The 23,995-nt window shown below is 38.3% G+C and overlaps 4 protein-coding genes across 6 annotated transcripts in view; all 4 read left to right on the top strand.

The window, feature by feature from the left end:
- colec10 (collectin sub-family member 10 (C-type lectin)) overlaps positions 1 to 1,093 on the top strand; it is a 49,699-nt gene extending 48,606 nt beyond the window's left edge. The window contains exon 8 of the transcript XR_013284298.1: positions 50 to 1,093. The gene's annotated coding sequence lies outside the window, so the exon portion shown is untranslated. The remainder of the gene's footprint in view (positions 1 to 49) is intronic.
- On the top strand, positions 64 to 5,229 carry LOC144022282 (uncharacterized). Its single transcript, XM_077526971.1, has 5 exons — positions 64 to 183; positions 1,055 to 1,245; positions 1,314 to 1,397; positions 2,720 to 3,604; positions 4,668 to 5,229. The coding sequence occupies exons 2-5, from the start codon at positions 1,146 to 1,148 to the stop codon at positions 5,045 to 5,047; spliced, it is 1,449 nt and encodes a 482-aa protein (XP_077383097.1). The 5' UTR covers positions 64 to 183; positions 1,055 to 1,145; the 3' UTR covers positions 5,048 to 5,229.
- A 1,819-nt stretch (positions 5,230 to 7,048) lies between these two features.
- Positions 7,049 to 15,391, top strand: mal2 (mal, T cell differentiation protein 2). Its single transcript, XM_077528148.1, has 4 exons — positions 7,049 to 7,344; positions 8,960 to 9,130; positions 13,533 to 13,733; positions 14,215 to 15,391. Exons 1-4 carry the CDS (start codon positions 7,228 to 7,230, stop codon positions 14,284 to 14,286), a joined length of 561 nt encoding a protein of 186 aa, XP_077384274.1. The 5' UTR covers positions 7,049 to 7,227; the 3' UTR covers positions 14,287 to 15,391.
- Positions 15,392 to 17,383: 1,992 nt separating this feature from the next.
- LOC144022491 (protein MTSS 1-like) overlaps positions 17,384 to 23,995 on the top strand; it is a 35,943-nt gene continuing 29,331 nt past the window's right edge. The window contains exons 1-2 of one of the 3 annotated variants that reach the window (XM_077527340.1): positions 17,384 to 18,031; positions 20,758 to 20,819. In XM_077527340.1, the coding sequence (XP_077383466.1) occupies positions 17,960 to 18,031; positions 20,758 to 20,819 (134 nt within the window). In that variant the 5' untranslated portion in view covers positions 17,384 to 17,959. The remainder of the gene's footprint in view (positions 18,032 to 20,757; positions 20,820 to 23,995) is intronic. The other 2 variants (XM_077527339.1, XM_077527338.1) reach the window with 2 other exon arrangements.

Below are 23,995 nucleotides of genomic sequence, written 5' to 3'. Positions count from 1 at the left end.
GTATTGAACATTGTTTTATGCTGCAAGTATGAATTATCTTCTTTTACAGACAATTAAAAGCTGTTTGAGTTGAACTGGATGACCTCTTGTCTCCCGAGGGACAATTTGGTATATCTTGTTGTGGCAGTGCATCCCCAAATGGCCAAAGATGGAATCACAGCTTAAGCCAATTTGAGTTTGTGGGTGTGTGAACTTAATTAACTTTCATGCAAAAACTATGATAATCTGCATTAGGATTTTTTTTTCCTCATGTGTTTTATTCCTCTTTAATCATTCCGGGTGAAGAACACTGTTTTATTGAGCATTTTCAAGGAGTTGGTGACATAGCCACTAAGGGCTAAAAGTCATACATTTTGCTATAATAAAGATTATATTGATTTTTTTTTACCCCAAGGGTCTTGTTGGAATTTAGTCCAGTCAGTCCAGACATGTCGGCCTTTAGTTCCCGATCGTTAAATGCCATGATACCGATACCTTAATAAAATAAGTCTGGTATTGGTACCGGTACTCACCCATGATCTCGAGTACACATAATTAGTGAGGCCCAATGTTCAGCTGGGACAACAAATAATTGCACATTTGAACCAAATGACAGGAGCACATTTCGATCTAAAACACTTGATTTGAGACTGACGTGTTGTAAAAGTCGAGTTGGAACTGCATAAATCGTACACACTTATCAATTTTGCCGATGCCTCGTTTTGAAACTGGTGATTTCCTGTTGTTGCAAAGAGGAAATATGAAGTTTGCTGACTGTCTTGCAATCTTAAAGATTCAGTCCGCCTCAAACTGATGATGAAACTGAAAGACGCCACCCAAATTGTCCTGTAGTTATTAAAAGTTACTCATTCGGGATAAAAGTGCACGTAGGTTAAATAACTCCAGATGACAAGATGACAGTTTATTCAGAGTTGTATAATTTAAAAAAATAGTTATATATAAAAAAATACTATATTACAGGTAATAACTTTTTCCCCCCCCAGACGTCTCCTTTAAATCCATCCAAAGGCGTGGCTATTCCTTGTTTTTGTTTTTTTTTCCCCTGATTCAGCAGATCCGAGCTTTAACAAGGACGGTTTGTTGCAACACACGTGAAACTTTACGGTCGGGTGACATCCAAAAGGGTGTCAACACAAATCAGACACATGTCAGTGACATTTAACAGCAAATCGGGGATGATTAAAGGAGATGGCTGGGAATTGATGGAACCCAAATCAGAATGTGGAGGGAGAGTTCCCAAATCAGGTAAGAATAATTGACATATTGAATCAATATAAACACTGCTGATGGCGGATTTTTTATTTGTGACTCAGCGTGGTGGATTGGAGCTGCTGCGGTTTGTCTGGGGCTGCTCTATCTTCTCCTGCTGGTTGTCATCATTGCCATGTTGGGCCAATGTGAGTGAGTACATGCCTTGACACGGTCGCAAGTCCAAACAACATTTTGCTTATGTCATTGCATTGGCTGGCTGTACAAGAGCTGATCAACATTTGATCTTAACTCTTTTACTGCCACTCAAAAAAACAAGCAACCAATGCCAGCGGATTTTGAGCATTCTAACTCATTTTTCCAAGCAAACAGAATATTGTGTTCTTTTGCCACATATACAACATGGGTACCACATGAAAGATCGCATTCCATTCTTTCATGAGAAAAAAAAAAGTGTGTTTCTACCTTATTCTGTTCTTTAGTAATCACCTTTTGAAAATACGTCATTTGAGTGACAATAAGCAAAAATTGAAAAGAAAAGATACATTTTCTCCACAACAGTGACTTTGATGCTGATATTTTTTGTTTAGTGACGCTCCGTCAAATTCGGTTTAATGTTACAAAGGCTTTGATCGTTCACGTCAGCCTTGAAAACGTTCGATTTCATCAGATTGCGTCATATTTCGTTGTAATTCGCAGCTCGAGTTGGGGCCTGAGCAGCTGCGAGGTTTTATTAAACTTGACTTAACTTGAGTAATTCCATACACGGGCAGCCCATTGAAAAGAGATACAATGTTAGTGGGTGTTTTTGAGTTCACAACTCATTGACCCGGCTGCGCTGCACTTGACGTTGCCCTGACCACTGATATATTAAAAAAAAACAAAAAAAAAAAGTAGTTGTTGTCACTTAACGTTTTATGGCGGCATACATCGTGGTTTTACTAAACGTTATTAACTCATTCACTCGCCGCCATTTTCACATTTCGCAATCCCGTTCGCTCCCGACTGTTTTACTGGATTTTGACTGATTTTGCAAGGCCCACAGAATATTTTGTTCAATTGCTATAAAAGCATGGAACCTATCAAAAGAAAGATTAAAGCCTCGTCTTTCATCAGGAAAAAAAAAAAGTATGTTTATATCTGTTTTGCAGCAATTAGCATTAGAAGAGAGCTAAGTTTCATCAGTTTTCACAAATCTATTTAAAATTGGAAGTAATTGAGCTTTTTTTTGACATGGCCCTGGTTGATCTCCTTTGCTCTGCTGCCACCTGCTGGCCGTTTGTGTAATAGCTACCATTTCTGCAACCGTGTTTTGCAGTTGAGAGGCTGCATCAAAGCCTTCTGTATGCTCTAGCATTAAAAAACAAACAAAACAAAAACGTCTTTGGGACACTTAGAACATTAAAAAAAACGTATTTACACGTTATTGGGAGTAAATGAGTTAAACGTTTTTGGCGGTCATAAGAGTTTTAATGACATCATTCTTCAGAATGTGCTCATTCTGTTGCAGACATCGGACCGAGACCTCGAAATGACACTGAGCAACTGCTGCCCGTTGGTGCTGAACATCTGCCCACTGGTATCGCCACGTGTCACAATCTGACTTTACAATGTTTCCTGCTGCAAGGCAAATACAACACCTTGTTAGAAAGCAACCGTCAATTAGAGACCAAGCTGTGCTCTGTGACAAAAGAAAAGGACGCCGTTCAAGGGGAGCGAGACCGCCTTCAAAGCGATCGAGACTCGCTTCAGAACCAGCGAGACGTCCTGGAGAACGAGCGAAACGCCCTCCACAATGAACGCGACACGCTGAGGAATGAACAAGGCACCGTCAGGGCCGAGCTGCACGCCCTCCAGAACGAGCAGGAGGTCCTCAAAAGCGAACGGGACGCCCTCCAAGTTGAGCAAGGCGCCCGCAAAAACGAGGAAGAAAAGCTGAAAAGCGAGCGGGACACCCTCAAGAATGAGAACGAGGCGCTCCAGCGCGAGCGAGACGCCCTTCGGGTCGAGCGCGAAGTCCTCAAAAGCGAGCGGGACACTCTCAAGCGTGACAAAAGCGTTCTCCAAAATTCGCAAGGGGCTCTCGAAAACGAGCGAGACGCCCTCCGGGATCAGGAAGCGAGCCTGCGGCACGAGCGCGACGCCCTGCGAACGGAACAGGAAGCGAGCCAGCGTGAGCGAGACGCGCTGACAAAGGAGAAAGATGGCCTCCAAAGCGAGCGAGACGGGCTCAGGACGCAGCGGGACGACCTCGCGGTCGAGCGCGACCAACTGAGGTCACTGTCCGCCAACCTGAGCAAAGAGCTGGAGGGGCTGCAGAGCCGATTCAGCAAAGTGGTCGAAAGTCGAGACGGCTTAAAGGAGGAGGCGCAAGAGTTAAATCGCAACAGGACGGGTAAGAAACCTCACACACACACACAAAAAAAAAAAAAAGAGACAAGTTGAAACCAGATTGTAAACGCAAATCGTTCCTTCTTCGGGATTCCTGCTAAGCACAATTAAATGGGAAAGATCAAGATGACAGAAAGAATTAAACTGCCGCTTCAACTTTACTCTCCATGAGATGAAAATTAGAGCTGTATCACAAGAAAGAAGAATTACAAAATATAATCATGATAAATACAATAAAAAGAGAATTGCTGAACCAACTTAAGATTACAAATTGAATTGTTGACCAACTTAAAAAAAAATGCTTCATTTGGTAAAACACGATTGAATTAAGTTAGTCCAAAGTGAATATATTAAGTTTCTATTAATAATATATATTAATATATTATATTATATAATATAATATATAATATAACAATAATAATAAAAATAAATAAATAATAATAATAAATAAAATAATAATAATAAATATTATAATAATATAATAATAATATAATATAATAATATATTAATAATAATATATTAAGGGACACTTGACTCATTGAACCATTTTCAGCAGTGAAAAGTTCATATTTTGTCCAGAATGAATTTGATAACGTCATTATTCTTCATGTACAATTAATACCTTTAAGAAGTCATTTTTCGACTTGCTGTCGACTGATGATGACATCACCTGTGCTGTGGAAGTAGGTAACGAGTTTACTGACCAAACCCAGAAAACAGGTGTGAAACTTAATATATTCACTTTGGACTAACTTAATTCAATCGTGTGTTACCAATTGAAGCAATTTATTTATTTATTTTTAAGTTGGTCAACAATTCAATTTGTAACTTAAATTGGTTCAACAATTCTTATTTTTTTAGAATGTATAATCAATACCAGGCACGACCATCTCATTCAAGTCCATCCATTTTCTACAACGTTTTTCCTAATTAGGGTCATGGGTATCAATTTAGCTAGCTTGGTTAGCTATCAGAGCTAACAAGATGAATCGACAATCGATTATCAAATTTTCATTCATTCATTTTCTAGCATTAATACGGGAAACTTTTTGTTGCGCTTCTTTTAGAAAAACTCTGCCCGACGCACTGGGTCAAATTCAAGGAGAAATGTTACTACATCCCTGAGAAAGGCGAAAGCAAGTCCTGGAAAGCGAGTCGACGGGACTGCAAAGACCGAGGAGGCGACTTGGTGGTGGTCACCTCAAAAGACGAGCGGGATTTCATCTCCACATATTACGATCGAGTGTGGATCGGTCTGTCGGACTTGTCGCACGAGGGCAAGTGGACGTGGGTGAATGGGGACGAACTGGACTTTGAAGGATTCTGGCAAAAAGGGGAGCCCAACGATCACAGCAGCAACGAGGACTGTGTGGAGCAGGCGCGTTCGGGGCGGGGATGGAACGACATGCCCTGCAGTGAGACGCTCTCTTGGGTTTGTGAGGATTAACGTGTGAATTGAATTGGGCAAAACCATTAGCATCTTTTTATACTGTATCTTTAGCCCACCAGGAAATGATAAAATAAACAACAACAAACTGGGACCATCACAGTTAACTGTACAAGAAATGTTTTTTGTTTTATTTTTGTACTTTTTTTTTTTAACGTTCTTAACTGCCTTACAAGTATATTAAAAAGTTAACCACTGTTATAATAAAGAAAAAGAAAAGAAAAATTCTGCATTAGCCTTTTTTTTTTTTTTTTTTTTTTTTTAAATCCCTAATAGTTATTTGGGAAAGATGAGTTATTAATAAAGAAATTAAAGGTTAACTGTCTCCAATGGCAAGCAAGGTACATCAGTGTCAGATTACATCATTCGTTGTTGTTTGAGTCAAAGTGGATTTAATGGGAGACGACCAAGGAGGACACCGCTGTTGAAAGCAAATCATAAAAAAAGAAAAAAAAAGCCAGATTGGAATTTGTGGAAAAAGCATATTGACAAGCCACAAAGTTTCTGGGAGAATGTCCTTTGAACAGATGAGACAAAATGGAGCTTTTTGGTATCTGCCAGCAGAGGGCGGAATTTTTTCTCTTCCTCTGGCCGGCGGTGAGCATGTGAGGCCAGTGGAAAAGAAACCAAAACAATAGTAAATCATCAGTTGAGGTTAATTGTAGTTAACTAAAGCTAACGATAAACAAACTTAAAAAAAAAAAAAGCACATGATGGACCGTCACGCTCTCCCTTAATTCACTGGAACTTGTCACCACCCCTCCAAACTCCGGGCCAGAATGCCCTCTTGGAGGTTACGTCAATATTGATTCTTGTCGTCCAAATCGTGGCTAAACATTAACTGCGGCATGGTCTTGACAACCCAACAACAAAAGTAACTTGTCAAAGCACAAGGTTGAATTTCTTTGTGTTTTAACGTCGGTGTTAACCAGTAGCCACACCATTGTCCCTTCATTCACGCCATTTCTTCTCTTGGTCACTTATAAGTTGCACTCGTTATGACCCAGTTCATCTTTATTTTTCGACTTACAAAAGCAATAAGTCAGTGTTTTAACTGGACGATCAAGTGCAGACTTGTTGCCTTAAGATGTGATTGGAATGACCACACTTGCATCCAATACATTTATGATGATATTGAACGTGTTGATTTAAAAAAAAAAAAAAAATGACATAAAGGATCAATTCGAGTCTATAATCAAAATAAGAATATAAATCATAGTTTACCGACATTCCAAGAAAAAAAAAAAAGCCATTTGCCATTAGATTTAATTAATTAATTTATTTGTTTATTATCAATTATCATTTGGATTGTGATCTTTCAATCAAGCATTTTTACTAGTGCTGTCAAACGATTACAATTTTTAATCTGATTAATCACACTTTTTAATTTTGATTCATCACAATTAATCAGCTAAATTACTAGCATATTCGCGTAATATAAAATAAATCAAAAATACCGTAATATTTTGACATTAATTGACATTTTATTATCTGAATGTCATTTGCAAACATTGATTTAAATGCATGTACGCAATTGCACGCATGCGTGTATTGTTCAAAACGTAACCGCATCATATCAATTGGGTGCAATTCAGCAATAAATTAATTAAACTTAAATTACTTTTGTTTTATCTAAAGTCCCGTCGGAGTGTTTTTTGTTTTTTTTTTAAAGCGAAATTTACCATCGAGGACACCAAGAGTCACCCGGCTCATTTTGGAACAACAGGCGTAGGAAATGCCGTGCATTGACCTCATCACTGACCTGCGCAGCCTTCAATGTAACCATCCGCAGTGACGTTCAATGCTCAAGTGCGGTCAAAAAAAATAGTGTGATTAATATGCGTTAATAAGTGATTAATGCGACATCTCTGATGAATTAAGCTATTAACGCTTTAACTTTGACAGCCCTAATTTTTACATTAATCTTCGAGAACCTATTACAGTCTTTTGAACCCAGACCATTGTGATCAAGAGGTTTCCGTGATGTCTTTGAACGCGTCACAATAGCTCCAAGGGAGTGGCCGGTGCACCTGCCCGACTTGTTCTGTCGGTGAGGGACACATGACACCGGAGGAATTTCCCCCCCGTTTCCTGTCCTTTGTGCCGGTGGCTTCCCTGGAGGGGGAAGAGAGCCAGAGAGGAGGCCGAGAAAGAGCGGAGAGAGAGCGGCGGACGGAGAGATGTCGGAGCCGGCCACCAACCCCGCTGCCACCACCTTCTCGGCGCCCACAATTTCGTTGCCTTTGGGACTGGAAGTGTTGAGGACTTACTCCGGGGCGCTTATCTGCTTTGAAATAGTAAGTGTTGATTTGTGGAGTGCGTTACGCTGATAGTGTTCAATGGGCCATTTTATTTACACTACATTCATTGTGTACATCCCGACGACCTTTCGGACCGCAAGGTGATCTCACGGTCCTTGCCACCTCTCAGCTTTTACTTACTTTAACTAGCTTTCCTTTATGTTACTACTGCAGCGACCAGGCTATTTTGTTATTACATGTCAGGAAAGTGTATTATTAATAGCATTGTTGATTGTGATTGCGATTATTTCAAAGTGAATTAGGCCTACTTCAAGTTATCACCATTATAAAACGTTTATAAGATTTTTGTTGTAGTCATATGTAGCTAACTTACAACGACAGAAAGAAAACCAGTACTCACATTTCTAGCAATTGTTGCAAATAATACTCAACTCTCAACTCAAGTTTATTTATATGGTGCCTTCAAACAGCCTGAACTGTCACAAAACGCTTTTACAGAAACACAAAAAACATCAAACATTAACACCAATTCAATACAATCGCAACAGATCAACATTATTCCATCCCTACATAAGCTGTGATGTGAAGCAGTTTTTAGATGAAAGGGGACAGAATCCGCTAGGGCCTCATGATAACTAGGGGTGTTAAAAAAAAAAGTGATTCGGCAATATATCGCGATACTACAGCACGCAATTCTCGAATCGATTCAATAGGCAGCCGAATCGATTTTTTAACATCCATTTTTGATGGAAAACTATTCAACAAAACGTCTAACTTTCATACCTTAAGCATGGAAGAATGTTATATTAATGGAACATTAAGCCTTAATATTTCATTTCAATGCTGTTCTAACAGGAAAAATGTTACAACCTGTTTGTTAAATACAGTAGCTTACAGTTATAAAACTATAGTTTCAGATCAATAAATAATACATTTTCATACAAATCTTACAGTATACATGTACAAGTTTACTGAATGGTATTTTCTAAATTTAAGTAAAAAAAATCACAACAATCGACTTGTAAATTCATATCGGGATTAATCGGTATCGAATCGAATCGTGACCTATGAATCGTGATACGGATCGAATCGTCAGGTACGAGGCAATTCGCACCCCTAATGATAACGATACGTTTCACGATACAGGGGCCACGATACGATACGTATCGCGATACAGATGTATCCCACTACTTGATCGTCAAGGCGATACGTATCCCGATATATTACATTAATTTTCTTGCGTTTTATAATAACAGTCATATGTATACCTAAAGGATATGTTTGTTATGCTGACGGACAAAAAAAATTTTGTTAGCAGCTCCTTTGGTTTTTCCACCTAGTGGCATGCAAAAGCAAAAGATCTTTTTCAATACCTGCCATGAACAAAACAGGAGAGGGATTTTTTTTGTTTTTTTTGTTTTTTTGAACCCTGCAGGGACTTCCCGATATATCTTGAATGCACATCGAAAGTCGCCTTTTTTGACGCGACTCAGACACACGTGCCGGACTGTTTTTCCAGAAGCCCCCACAGAAGTTGAGTTTGAGACCTAAATTGTACTTTCATCGCTGTAGTTTAAAGTGGTGAAATCTGTCTTCAAACGCTGACTGAGAGATGAATGTGTTGACGCGCTGATGCTTTTTTTGTCATCAGATATTTGGCGGTTTAGTATGGATCCTGGTGGCTTCCTCCAACGTGCCGGTCCCTCTGCTGCAGGGCTGGGTGATGTTCGTGTCTGTCACTGCCTTCTTCCTCTCCTCCGCCTACCTCTTCCTCCTCATCACCGGCCTGGCTGACCGCATCAGTATTGACTGGAACTTTTTGGTACGTAGTATTCAAGTCATTTTGTCTTCATAGAATTGTAAACGCTTTCAAGCAGGATATATCAAGTGGGAAATAGTTGGTATTAAACATAAATATCTAGTTCGACAACCAATTTTCACAAAATGGACACTGTTGTGTAATGATTGTGTATTATACAACGTTTAAATCCATCCTCCTTTAGCTCGTACTGTCTTGGTGCATTCGCACAGTTGAACAAGTAAGCTCAGTTTGCGAGTGAGCAGCATCATCTCATTAGCACGTCATCCCTGAGTTCCGATTTTTACAAAACTTTATTCAGTTTCACATCATTTACAAAAAGATTTTCAAAACACCAAGTACAAAAAATTATTTACACATAAGGTACAAAAGCAATTAAAACACACAAAATTCAAAACATCCAGAACATTTTACAACTGTAAAATATGCCAGGGAAAAAGCTTCTTTTTATCCTTATTTCGTTCTTTCCTTAAAAAACAGAGAATTTGTCTAAACACGGTGTTGCTATCAATTATTATATTCTTCATACTCATAACACACCTAGTTTTCCACAATTTTACACAGACAACAGTTATAATAATTTGAAATAGTTCTTTATCTTTAGAAGGTATGTTATTTTCTAGGGGTGTGAATTGCCTAGTACCTGACGATTCGATTCGTATCACGATTCACAGGTCACGATTCGATTCGATACCGATTAATCCCGATACGAATGGTCACGATTCGATACCGATTAATCCCGATACGAATTTATAAGTCGATTGTTGCGATTTTTTTCATTCATATTTAGAAAATACTAATCAGTAAGCTTGTAGAGTGTAAGATTTATATGAAAATGTATTATTTATTTATCTGAAATTTCAGTCTTATAGAGGTTGTAATCTGTTTCATGTTTGAACAGCATTAAAATAAAAATATTAAGGCTTAATGTGCCGTTCATATAACATTCTTCCATGCTCAAGGTGTGAATCCTAAAAAAAAAAAAAAAAAAAAAATATATCGATTCTGCCGATTATTGAATCGATTCGAGAATCACGCGATGTAGTATCGCGATATATCGCCGAATCGATTTTTTTTTAACACCCCTATTATTTTCTATCAAGCCATACATAATAGTGATATAATTAACATCTATTTTAAGTCCAACATCTTTCATCAATGCCCAGACTTGCTGAGCTCCCTGAGTTCCACTCTCCAGGCATGACTAATCAACTCAATCCAATGTCTTACATTTGTCTGTTGATTGGAAATGTTAATCCATTAGTCGTGCCTGGGGAGTGAGGTCACAAAGATGATGTATTAGAAAGGTGAAAGGTTACATTACAGTGTCAGACGAGACGATACATTCGTATAGCAACAGAGCTTATCCAATACCTCACATATACAAAATGATATGAAAGAGGCCATATCATATGGTAGATGTTTTTATCATGCTTTATGATATGCATCGTAATATCGCACAGCACAAGCCAGACCTATGCTAGGATTAATTGGACAACTATGGACAATAATATTCAGGATTCACCATCTTAGACTTAGACCTAGACTTAGACTTGACTTTATTGATCCCTCTGGGAATTTTACATGTCCAGCAACAATGAGAACAAATAATAAAATAAAAAATAATTCAATCAATCAATAAATAAGGTTATTACACCAGAAAAGAATTAATAATAATAATAATAATAATAATAATAATAATAAAAATTCAATCAATCAATAAATAAGATTATTACACCAGAAAAGAATTAATAATAATAATAATAATAATAATAATAAAAATTCAATCAATCAATAAATAAGATTATTACACTAGATATTGAATTAATAATAATAATAATAATAATAATAAAATAAAAAATAAAAATTTAATCAATCAATAAATAAGATTATTACACCAGATATTGAATAAAAAAAATAAAATAAATAAAATAATAATAATAATAATAATAATAATAAAATAAAAAATAAAAATTCAATCAATCAATAAATAAGGTTATTACACCGGATTGAATTAAATAATTTAATAATTGTTTGGTCTGTACCTTATCTCACAAAGTTAACAAAGGAGATACAAACTGCATCAACGTGGGTTCTACCTTGGCCTCATCTCACATAGTTGACCAGAATTTGTCATAGAAGCCTGATTTTTCCAGATCATCACTAAAACGGGTTCTACCTTTGGCCCAAAACTTGTCAAAATTGACAAAACAATCCTGGATCACCACCTTTATCCGGATTGTAAGCAAAATGGGAGCCCAAACTCTTCATAGCTTCATTTAATAACACACTAATGGGAGTGAAACCCACACAGTATTATGTTCGATTATGAAATGTATTAGATTGTGAAATGAGAGGAAGTTATGACGCATGTGCCAAGCTGTTTTGAAGTTTTGCACAAGTGCAACACAGCACACAAGTTGCATAAATGATGATCATAACACATCGAGTTGCACGCGATTGCACTTTTCAAGAGAGAATCTTATAAACACAATGCGGTGGAGTGTCGTGCATTTGCTACATTCTGGAGTGACTTGACTTGACTTAATCCGCATGTTCGATTTTATTTTATTTTTTTAATTAAACAAGCACATCCAACATAATGACAATATCAAATATTGTGTATTTGCTACACATTTTTGTACGCATAGCTCCGAAACGTGTACAATTTGTGTGAAGTTTGGCCTCTCATCCTGACTCGTTAAGGCGTTAAGTTTTGTTCCCAGGAGAAGCCGAGCATGTGTTGTTTGTTTTCATCTGAACAATGAGCGACGCGGACGATGAGCTCACACCGCAACGCGACAAAGACCTCGCTCTTGTTGTCCCATCAGCCTCACACAATTGACAACACAAACTCCTCTCTCACTCTTTTGTTTTTCCTACATAATGCAATTACACTTTTTTTTTTCGTGTAAAGATGTCCTCGTCTTTTTGCCGTGTTTGAATTATTGACTGCACTGCACGCGGTAATAAGGTTCGTCTGCATGTTTGTATAACCTTCACAGTTCACTTAACTAGTTTGTTGTCACCTGAAACCTTTAGAAACCTCCCGTGTTGAAATGATTACCTCCACCAAGCACAAATTCAAGCTGGTTTTGTTTTGATAATTGTTGGTTTGTTCTGCCCCTTTACCGACTTGACGTGCTGAGCTGATACTTTTAGGGGTGATATAAACCACGGACTGCTAATTGAGCAGATTAAGCATTGCTAGCTTACACGGGTGCCCTAATTGGAGTTGGTTAGTTTGTATCAGTGAGCACATAACAGATGAGGACCTCCTTTCTTTGGTGGCGGTCCTCGTGCTTGCCAAATCCGTCACACCAGCATCGACTGAAATTCAAACAAAATTCGCCTCTCCCTCCCACTGCTCGTTGAATCAGTGGGTGCTGGTGTCTGTGGATCTCACTCTGCCTCATCTTTCCTTCCCTCCTTCCTCTCTTTAGTTTTTCCTCTGGTCTCTCGAGCTCTCCTTAATTTGTTGGAATTTAGAGGTTTCTGGGTTTGGCGTAAGATTCTGGTTTTGTAACCACGCGGACGGCAGGACGTGTTTGGTCGGTGCTGGATTTTATTTTGATTTATCCTTCTTTTCTTTGACCTTTCCTCTGGTCTCCTGACCTTCTGAACTTCAAGACTCTGGCGAGACTCTGAAGTATCCGCTTAAGGTGAAGGGTAATGGGATTTTTATTAGGTTTTAGGTGAGTTAATGAGTATAAATTTACACGGATTTACATGCACGCGCACATTCACGCACGCACACATACACATAAAAAGAAAAAAAAAAGAGAGAACAATGATGATAAGATGTTGAATCGGTAAGACTACCGAATGAACAATTCTGAGCTCTCTCTTAGAAAAAGAAAAAAAAAAAAAAGAAAAAAAGATGAGTACCTGTACTGGTATTGATCTAAGAGGGGGAAAAAAACAAAACAACTGGTATCGAACATCCCTATTTAAGAGTGATTTTTCTTCTTCAATCTGCTCACAAAATGATTGATTCCGACAATGGTAAAGCAACATTTCGGATCGCAAACGCTTCTGTGTGTGGTCACCACCAACTCCAACTGAGCCACAGACTCAGTAACTGCATGTGAACTGTGAAAGTCCAAAAGCTCACGATTGCGCAACAAATATAGGCTAGAGGAGCAACTAGTTGTGTTTGTATAAAGTGTCTCCCAAGTCATTCATTGCAATAAAGAGAGTTTCCAGATAGCAGATGCGCTAACAGTTATACTAGCATCTTCCATTTTGACCATGGACTGGTCATTCTAGCTACTTTCTGCAATATTTGTAAATATTTACACTTTATACTGTTTTGTTTTTTTAGGAAGCGCAAACAAGAACTTTTGGGGTCTTGGTGGAGCTACCTGGTCGTTCTTCTTAACACGTCCTCTTCTCTCATTTTCAGGATGTTTTTTACCATTTTGTAGCTCTGCTTTTCTATTTTGCCGCCTTTGTGCTGGAGGCGGCGACGACGGCGGCCAACGGAAGAGCCATCGTCACGCACCCGCCGAACGGCACAGGAAATGTGATGTGTATACAATACCCTCGCGGCAATGTGTTCACTGTCATGACTGGCAACCAGTACAATATTAACGTAGTGGCCACGGTGAGTAAAATACTACGGACGGACAGCTTTTTCCGCCTTTTTTTTGGTTTGTTTGTTTTTTTTCTTTCTGTCTTTCTTTCACTCTATTTGGTGTCCGTTGAAGGTTGTCAAGATTTCTAGATAGATGTGGAAATTGAAAATGATGTCTACATCACAACAAGTTTGGCTCACTTGAGGTGACCCTTTGATCTAAAATGAGTTTGATACCCTCGGTTTAGTGGGTAGCAGTACATGGAACAGTTGAGAGATTCTGGTTTCAAAACCGGACCTTCCTTATGGAGCTTTTTTTTTTTTTTTTTATCAAGGCCTTGATGGTGAATGAGTTCAACTGGTAACGAGTTCTCATCAGACATTTAAAATGATTCAGGATTGCTAGCTTGCCATTACAGTTCTGTTTTTAATTTAAAGTATGAGGTAATGATGCCCAACAAGTTCATTAATATTTTCTCTGCATTTTTTGTTTTTGTGTTTTTTGTCACAGATATTTGCATTTGCGGTGACGCTATGCTACAGCTGCAGTTTGGTGATGGCCTTCAGGAGGTGGAGGATTTAATCTGAAACTCAAACTGATTTTGCTCCTGTTCTCCAACTGGAGGTTCATTCACAAAGCAACAATGCAGCTTCATTAAGAATGCTGCTGTTCAGTGGGGAGTCGCAATGCCCTTTTTCAAATATGATCAGTTTGTCATTTTTTCTTTTGTTTTGTTTTGTTTTTGTAAACTTTATCAATTACTGAACGACCAATAGCTTTTTTCTGAGGTCATTGACCTCTCAAACATGCTGAGTGGAGTATTGAGGACATGCGACACTGAAAAATGTTGAAATTTAATATGGCATGTATGTAGTTATGTTGTGATACTTTTGCAACTAGCTTTTTATTATTATTATTATTATTATTATTAACGTTAGTCATGTTCGTGACACTTATGCAACTAGTTTTGTTTTGTTTTTTATTCACATTAACACTGTAACTTCCTTATTTTTCTGGATTCACATCCTCGCTGAAAGGAAAGTTTCCCAATTCCAAAACTGCTCAATTTCACTCAATCCTGCTGCTTTTGTTTCATATACAACAGAAACTTCTTATGCTTGCACATTTTCTTGGAAAGGCCCTGTAATATAAAACTTCACAATTATTGAATTTTTAAAATATATTTATTGGTTATTTGAATTGCTAAAACTGCATTTTGTTAAATTACATCACTGTGTAGTTTTTCCTTAACGGTTTCAGTATAGGATTAAACACAAACCTCCCAATATATATATTTTTTAATAAACATAACCTCTACAGTTAGTTCATTAGATGACATCGTTGTTTATCTCCTCAATGTGTGGTCTTAAACACTCACGCAATATCAATATTGGCGGTGTGTTTTAAAAAAATTGTAATATAGCATATGGTGTTCTTTAAACGCATATTAAAAGTTTATTTACATTAGGAATAAATAATGACAAATATTCAATCAATCAGTTTTACTTGCTGTGCCACTTTATAATTAGTTTGAATAATTGTAGGCTGTCGCAGTTTGTATTACAATAGTAATTTTTTACTCATTTGAAATAGATTGAACGCTTGTGTCTTTGTTACAATTTTAGTACATTTTGTTAAATAATATAGATTTTTAAAGTGAAAGTAATAAAAACCATACAAAAACGAATGTCATGTCATTTTGTTTACACACAGTCGACACCCTCCGTCCAAATGCCGGTTTGTTTAAAAAAGAAAAAAAAAAGACCAAGATAAATAATTTCAAAAGTGTGTCAGGTGTGTGTCAAGGATGCTAACGCAAGACACAGCTGAAAGTAAGAACAGGTAGGTTACATAAATGATGGGAAATTTGAGAATGGGGATTTTGTTTGTTTGTTTGTTTGCTATATTGGGCATGATGGTGATAAACCCATTCAACAACAGGGATCAAATATATTGTTGTACAATGAGCAGTAAAAAAAGAGGTCCTCTGTCTGATCACGTGTTTTTAATAAATAGTTTTCCATGTTATAGCAACTGTTATCATTTTGTAAGCTAAAAGCCCTGCGATTGGCTGGCAACCAGTCCAGGGTGTACACCGCCAACTACCCAAAAGCCAGCTGAGATAGGCTCCAGCGCCCCCCGCGACCTTTGTGAGGAATAACCGGTCAAGAAAATGGATGGATGGAAGCTAAAAGCCATCATCTCCATTTTAAACATGGCTCACTGTCAGCCTCTTGTGGCCAAGTGTTCTATTTCGTCCCTCCCGACCACCAGGTGGCGGTGCTGCAACCAGCACGGAATTCCCCTTGACGCTGTAAAGTGTTTTAACACATTTTGAACGCGTGTTTTGTATTCCAGAACTGCGTAGTACAGTAACATGAAAGGAATTTGAGGATAGTATAATTTTGTGTACCGTAATTACACACCTCTGCTTCAAAGTTCCATTAGAACTATAATTTAGAAACCAGCGAAACATGTTTCCTTCCATTTGAGTAACTAAATGCACTAAACGCACGATGTTATTATTCATTGATTCATTCTTACATTTTTTTTTTTCAAGTTTTTATCTTGTCTTTCAAACGGAACACGTTAGATGTGCGTGGCTGTGTACACATAAGAAATTCCATCAAATCATACATAACTGGCACATTGAATTTGTTTCTCTCTCTCTTGCTCCCTCCCCCAAATGCATTATCTGGAGGGCGTTGGTTACTTTCAGTGCACTCGATCCAAAGACTTTTTGGCAAGTTGCAACACGTTTTATCATTCATAGACGTGGATGTAGACGCTTCCGTCGGTTGTCATTAAAACTTGAGTCACTAGATGTCGCTCATTGCTATGTTTTTCTTTTCTTTTTCAGAGCCGTAGTAAGAGTTTGGCCAACTCTGTTTTCGAGCTACTACGCTGTGATTGGGCAACTGCTGGTCACATGATACACGGGCGCCATATTGTTACCCTGCTGCTGGGATTTCGTGGTGTTTTGCAATCGGTGTTTACACTTTAATGTTCCAATCTTGCCTTCACTGGAGAGCCACAGAGGAGGATAATTGTGGGAAGTGAAAGTCAAATGAGAAGATTGGAAAGCAAAAGAACACTTGATTGATGTGCAAAGTAAACGGTGGGACTGCAAAATGCAGCCTTCGACTTTCCAGCTTTCACAGCGTTGAAAATCAAAATCCATGTACAAAAAATATACCATATTATACCAGCCTGTAGTAGCCATGCAGTGTATTTCTTACATTATTGGCTTGTGAAATACATCAATGGTTAAAAAAAATAAAACAAGGGGAAAATATACAAGAAACTGTACACCTAGTTTGTGTGAAAAAAAAAAAAAAAGTTATTTTGCGGGCAAAACGATATGCTCATGCGCTACACGCTTGAGCACACGCCCCCTCCATTGGCCGAGGGTAACAACATGGCGTCCGTGTTACGGCTCTGTTTTTTTTCAGACGTAGAAGTTGCATAGTTAAAAAATAATAATAATAATAATAACACGGGCAATGAAACAGCAAACGCAGCAAATGAATTGCAGATGTTTTATTATTATTATTATTATTATTATTAAACATCCGCGTTAAATTCTGTTATGCTGTCCTCGCAGTAATGTAAGTTTTCAGTTTATATTAAGAGCGCTCATTATAATTTAAAAAAAGGTGACTTTTTTTTTTTTTTTATTAATCAGTCACCTCTGTTTTTTTTCATCTTTTAACAACTTTAAACCTGTATGCAGTTTTTGTACTTTTATTTTATCGCGTAGAAGTGAACCGGAAGCAGGTATCTCCGGAATGTCGCTAGCTTGGCACGCTTTCGCTCTTGTGTTTGTTCACCCGCTCACTCAGTCGGTGTTTTGGAAAAGGGAAAGACACTCCCGAATATTTCAACTCGTTTACCTGTCACGACCCCGAGATTACCCTGGCGCGTCTCTAGTTTCGACTTCACTTTTAAGTGTTTGTCTTAACATGGCTATGGAGCAAGCGGCGTGGAGGCGACACTGGGAATGAAACTTTCACTGTCCTTTCCAACAGCTTCTTTCTAAGTGAACGGTGCACCGGGAGCAGTCTTGATCGCGTTTTCTCACAACTTAGAGGAAGAAACCTATCTTGTTGTTTTTCCTCATCAAAGGATACAAGAATTTATTGTTACTTTTTTTTTGTATTTTGTTTTCGTGTTGACTTTTCCTCTCTAACCTCCTGGACTTCGGAGGAGGCGAGCTTCAGCCGGGGGCGACCACTTGGAGGTGGTCCTCTGAAAAATGGAGGCTGTTATCGAGAAGGACTGCGGTGCGCTCGGAGGACTCTTCCAAACTCTGATCGGAGACATGAAGGTAAGACAAGAGGCGTTTTCCTACAAACGTCTGTGTCGTGTCGGTGATTTATTCGAAACTTTTTGCTTGCCTCTCGTTGCCAGGGTCATTTTATTTGACTGTTTACGCTCTTCGAGTTCCAAACAAACTCCTCGAATTACTCTTATTTTAAACGTTGTTACTTTGAGAGTTTTTATACGATTAAAATGAAACATTTCCTTTATTGTGTCGTCCTTTTAATTTGGGATGATCCATTTTGAGGCAGGCAGGTGGAAGTAAGACGTCCGCCATATTGCGTTTTTTTTTTTTTTTTTTTTTTTTTTTTAATTTAAACATAGACAATTTGCTGCTGTCTCAGCTGCTGTACTTGCCCCGAAGGAATGGAAAGAATGTGACCGTCGGAGTGGAACAATGTCCGCGGGGTCTATAAGGGTTGACATATGGAGAGAGGGGGGGGTCAAAATGGCCAAACATTACTCTTTGAGAACTGCACAGAAATTTAAAAACCTTTTCGGTCTGGTAGTTTCATAGCCTACACTGTTTATCATATTAACCACCTACATACAGCTGGAGGGAGAATATGTGAATTTTTTTTTTTTAGAATTCTAAAATTTCTGCATAAATTGGCTGCAAAATGTGGTTTGGTCTTCATCTAAATTACATGTAAACATTCACAGGGCAGGGAGGGGAAAAAGTCAAGCACCTGCAAATGCAATATCATCAACCGAAGTGTTTCCTTTAGTTGGAGGATTTCTGACGCGCTCACAAAATTTGAGCCATTCCTCGCAACAAAACGGTTGCAGTTCGGCAAGATTCCTGGGATGTTTGTTGTGAATAGCTCTTAAGGTAATGCCACCGTATCTCAATCAGGTTGAGGTCAAGAACATTCATAACTTCACTAATCTAAATTATTCTCAAAGGTTAACATTGGAAAGCTAAACACAGAAACTGACCACGTTAAAAATGATCACTTGGCGACTTGATCGTTAAAGAAATGTGTGAGTATAGTCAAAATCATCCTGACTGCTGGTTACTTATCAGGGGAGCTAGTGGGCTAGTCCTACCACCACATCTTTTAAGATTTTCCTGTCACAAATCATTCAAAGCTTTAATATTTAAATGGAATATTATCGATATTGTCTGCAGAACGGGAATTCATAAAAAAAGAAGTTTTTTTTTGTGCTTGACATCACATATCATAGGCATTGTATCAAAATTGCGTGTGAGCGACTGACCAACCAACCAACCAACCAACCAACCAACCAACCAAGGTTTCTCCAATCCTGGTCCACGAGGGCCGGAGTCCTGCAGATTTGAGATGTTTCTATCCTCCAACACACCTGATTCTAAAGATCAGGATCGTTATCAGGCTTCTGCAGAGCTTTCTGATGAGCTGATGATATGAATCGGGTGTGTTGGACAATGTGGGGTCCAAGTGGAGGACAGATTTGAAATCAGTGCAAATTCGTATAGAAACGTTTACTTGCATCTCTGATTTAATTAAAAAAAAAAAAAAAAAATGTTGACCAGATCAGATTAATCAACCTTTGTAACATCAACTGTTCTCATGTTTTCTCCAGCTAATCGTCTACCTAAATAACAATTTAATTCTGGTCTTTTTTTTTTTTTCTTGAAAAAAAAATATTCTTGTCTTTCTAACTTCTAACTCTCTAATATCCATTCTCTTCGTATTAAAACTTTGCATAGATAAGCAAGTAAGAAGACTCATTCAAAAATTTACCACTGGGCAATGGGGAAAAAAGAAAAAAGAAAAAAGAGATGCATACCAGTCACCGAAACACCGCTTTATAAATGATATATAATAATTTGCACCATAGCACAATGAACAAATGACACGTTTTTAAACAACTTTTAATTGAATCAATACTATTCAATATTAAATATGAAATGCATATCAAAAAGGCACACAACCCCACCTGAAGTGGGTGGATGGATGGATGGATGGATGGATGACATCAGAAAGAAAGAAAAACAGCAAAGTGCCATGTGGGTTGCGATGCCTTTCTCCTAATGTAGATTTTCAGGAAGTTAAGGATGGACATTGAAATGAAAGCCATGAAAAAGGGTGGCCAAAGCCACATTTTTTTGTTTTTTTTGTTTTTCTTTGAAAGCATCCACTTATTTTCGGATGTATTTCATTCAGGGAGGGGACATAAAGTAGATGATGAAATGTAGAAAAGTAGAAGTCAAAGGGCAGAAAGCGCTCCAGTCATTATTGGGTGTAATGTTTGACAGCATGACATAACATTCCGAAGGCAATTGACGGTCGTAGCACATCACTGACAAACATTTGGTCATGCCCTCCTTTCTCTTTATCTTGTGCACTTCCACTGCCGAGCTCCATTTCATAGCCTGCAGGCTCCTTCCAAACACTATTCTGTTCCTGCCATAGTTTAGATTCAACTAGTTTGAGTTGGAGACCTCAATTAGGTAAATTTAGAGTCCCGTTGGGTCTCGGGCTCATTATGACGTCGTATTAATAGTTTTGCTGTGAGTGGACTTTTCCCAAAGAAGCCAGCGGCCCATTTTGCAGCCGACAGGACATGATGGTAAATATGGGTTCATAAATGTGCGAATCTTTTTAAGATAATAATTTGAAGAGTGATTTAAGTCATTTGTTGGGAACCAATTAGCTCGTCGCAGCACTCTCTTCCACCTGCACCAAATCAATTGTTATGCAAGTGTCAGTTGACATGGCAGTGACACGAAGTTTTCCTTGTTTACAGAGCAGCTATCCGATTTGGGAGGACTTTATCACCAAGGCTGGCAAACTGCAGTCACAGCTCAGGTAAGCTTTTTTTTTTTTTTTTTTTTTTTTTTTTTGCTGATGCAGCACATTTGCATTGCTACAATGACTCGCCACTTTGTGGAGCTAACATGCATAATACCGTCAGTGATTCATCGACTCACCTTGTACAGTCAAAACTAAGAATATGTAACTAGTAACAATTAGGGATGCACGATAATGCTATTTTCAACCGATAACGATAAACCGATAATTTAGAAAGTGCCGATGTCGATAACCGATAAGTAAGCCGATAATTGTTTGCAAAATGAACTTGAATACAAATATACTCTCAATTCCTACTATAAGTCTAACATGTACAAATACATTGAAACATTGTGTAAACCTTACGCAATGTTTCAAAGTATGTAACGCACCGTGAAGCTGAATTTTATTGATATGAGCCACAACCACAACAAATGGACCAATGTGGCATGTCTATTATTATTGCTCAATTTCTTTATCTAGTTTATCTGTATGAAAACAAATTGGTCGCTAATTGCCCATAATTTTTGTCCAATTTCTCTATTATCTGGTTTATCTTTATGACACCAAATTGTTTGACCATTGCCAATAATTATTGCCGAATTTCTTTATGATCTGGTTTATCTGTTTGAGGTCAAATTGTTTGATAATTGCCGATAATTTTCGGCGAATTTCTTCATCTGGTTTATCTGTATGAAATTAAATTGGTTGATATTTGTCGATTAATTTTTGGCGAATTTCTTTATCTGGTTTTGCTGTATGACGCCAAATTGTTTGATAATTGCCGATAATTATTGGCAAATTTCTTTATTTGGTTTATCTGTATGAAGTCAAATTGGTCGATAATTGCCGATAATTTTCTGCAAATTTCTTTATTATCTGTTTATCTGTTTGATGTCAAATTGTTTGATAATTGCCGATAATTATCGCCAAATTTCTTTATTATCTGTTTTATCTGTATGACACCAAATTGGTTGAATATTGCCGATAATTATCGGTGAACTTCTCTATTATCTGGTTTATCTGTTTGACGTCAAATAGGCCGATAATTGCCGATAATTATCGGCCACCGATATTATCGTGCATCCCTAGTAACGATACATAAAGTTATATGTCCTTTGACCAACAAACATTGGCAGTTTGAATAAGCCAGAAACCCTCAACATCCTCTCTGCCCATCTGTCCGTTCATCTCGTCTTTAAGGCCGTAAATTTGTGCACCTCCTGCCAGTCTCATGCTAGCAATATGGCCGCCAACTCTCGCCACTTCTCTTGGCCGTCTTTAAGTGGCCACGTGCCAATCGACAAACAACTTACGACAGCTGAGATAAAAGCGTATTGTTCTCCAAGTACTTTAACTATGGGTGTCCTGCAGTCTGGAATATTTTTTTTTGTGACTAACAGTGCACGGCAGATCTCTTGGCGTTATAAGTGTCCACGTGTTGCGGGACAGACTCGTAGTGACAAGCGGTATAAAGGCCGAGGGGCTTAACAATAGCGTCCGGAGGCCACACAGTGTTCCGTTCCTCCGTTTTCTCAGCGTTGCGACTGATTCATGGTGATATGTTATTCGAGTGTGACCACCATTTAGGGGTTAAATATGTGACCTTGTCATACTTGAGCTCAGGGGAGCATTTGTGGTCTGGTTGCTAATGACTGCCAATTTGACAGGAAGGTGTCTGCGGTTCTGTGAACTGCGGTAGTGTTCAAAGTACATTGTGACCACTGGCCATCCTGGTAAAAAGGTTATTTGGACCAATGTACCTGAGTAGTTGTAATAATTAACTCATTCACTCGCCGCCATTTTCACATTTCGCAGTCCCGTTCGCTCCCGGCTGTTTTACTGGATTTTGACTGATTTTGCAAGGCCTACAGAATATTTTTGTTCTATTGCTATAAAAACATGGAACCTATCAAAAGAAAAAGATTAAAGTCTCTTCTTTCATCAGGAAAAAAAAGTATGTTTCTATCTGTTTCCGTTTTGCAGCAATTAGCATTAGAAGAGAGCTAAGTTTCATCAGTTTTCACAAACCTATTTAAAATTCTATTTAGCTTTTTGTTCGAGATGGCCCTGGTTGATCTCCTTTGCTCTGCTGCCACCTGCTGGCTGTTTGTGTAATAACTACCATTTCTGCAAGTGTTTTTTGCAGCTGAGAGGCTGCATCAAAGCCTTCTGTATGCTCTTGCATAAAAAACAAAACAAAAAAACATATAAATACGTCTTTGGGACACTTAGAACATTAAAAAAACGTATTTACACGTTATTGGGAGCAAATGAGTTAAACAGGTGAATGAGATTTTTAACTATGTAAATTGTTGATTTGTTATACTAATTCCATAGAAACAAAATATGGTTCTAACTTCTTTGTAGCTCATCTTGATGTATGTGCCTTACTTCCAATTCAATAATCGGGCTGTCGGAGACTATCAACCTTATTCTTGAGGGCTCTGCTCTAGAAACAGTTCTGGGCACAACTTCCTGTAAGACAGCGGAGAAGCCATTTGTAAACTGTGTCCTTCTTTTAGCGTTTACAAATGTCTTGAACATCTTGCGAACTTGTTACGTACGCTCTTGGTGGTCGTACTAACGACAACAAGAAGTTGAATCCGTGACGGCAACAGCAACGTTTTAAAGATGCGACATGGACGTGGAGAGAAATCGGCAGTTTGGAGCACCAACACCGGCTGAAAATGTCCATTTTAAAAGGCCATCTATTCATTCCATTTACAAACCCACGATTGAGTTCAGTAATATGCAAAAATATATGTTGTAGATAAAACACTCTGATACAAGACAAAAAGGAGAGTCGAATATTTATTACAGGTATCTCAAGATCCAGCCTGTCATCCATGTCTCCCTCCTCCAACACAGCTGAATCAAAAGATCATCTTCAACACGAAGCTCTGCAGAATCCTGGTAGCCATCCTGATGATATGATTCAGGTGTGTTGGAGGAGTGAGATGGAAAACAGGCTGGATTGGGATTTATTGGATATGGACAATCCGAGTCACGAGTGCAGTGCTATTTGTAGTCAGACTGTTGTAGTCTTTCAAACTTTGCAACGATGACTGGACTTACACTCAGCCGTAGGCTGCGCGAGTTGTGCCAGCTGAGTTGATGCCATTTCTACTGCATAGATTACAAGTGTTGCGATTGCTATAGGAGTGTCCAACCGACTTGTCCGAACGGTAAAC

Source organism: Festucalex cinctus, chromosome 7 (genome assembly GCF_051991245.1).
Source record: "Festucalex cinctus isolate MCC-2025b chromosome 7, RoL_Fcin_1.0, whole genome shotgun sequence".
Taxonomy (NCBI): Eukaryota; Metazoa; Chordata; class Actinopteri; order Syngnathiformes; family Syngnathidae; genus Festucalex; species Festucalex cinctus.
The sequence above is the reverse complement of the archived record's forward strand: the minus strand, read 5'-3'. Positions and strand labels throughout refer to the sequence as shown.

What these genes read in the sequence shown, in the direction of transcription:
- LOC144022282 (XM_077526971.1), top strand. Translation starts at nt 1,146, where the DNA reads ATGTCAGTGACATTTAACAGCAAATCGGGGATGATTAAAGGAGATGGC. An exon ending in AGGGAGAGTTCCCAAATCAG is followed by an intron (nt 1,246 to 1,313) that starts GTAAGAATAATT and finishes TTTGTGACTCAG; the next exon opens with CGTGGTGGATTGGAGCTGCT. An exon ending in CATTGCCATGTTGGGCCAAT is followed by an intron (nt 1,398 to 2,719) that starts GTGAGTGAGTAC and finishes ATTCTGTTGCAG; the next exon opens with ACATCGGACCGAGACCTCGA.
- mal2 (XM_077528148.1), top strand. Translation starts at nt 7,228, where the DNA reads ATGTCGGAGCCGGCCACCAACCCCGCTGCCACCACCTTCTCGGCGCCC. An exon ending in CGCTTATCTGCTTTGAAATA is followed by an intron (nt 7,345 to 8,959) that starts GTAAGTGTTGAT and finishes TTTTGTCATCAG; the next exon opens with ATATTTGGCGGTTTAGTATG. An exon ending in ATATTAACGTAGTGGCCACG is followed by an intron (nt 13,734 to 14,214) that starts GTGAGTAAAATA and finishes TTTTTGTCACAG; the next exon opens with ATATTTGCATTTGCGGTGAC.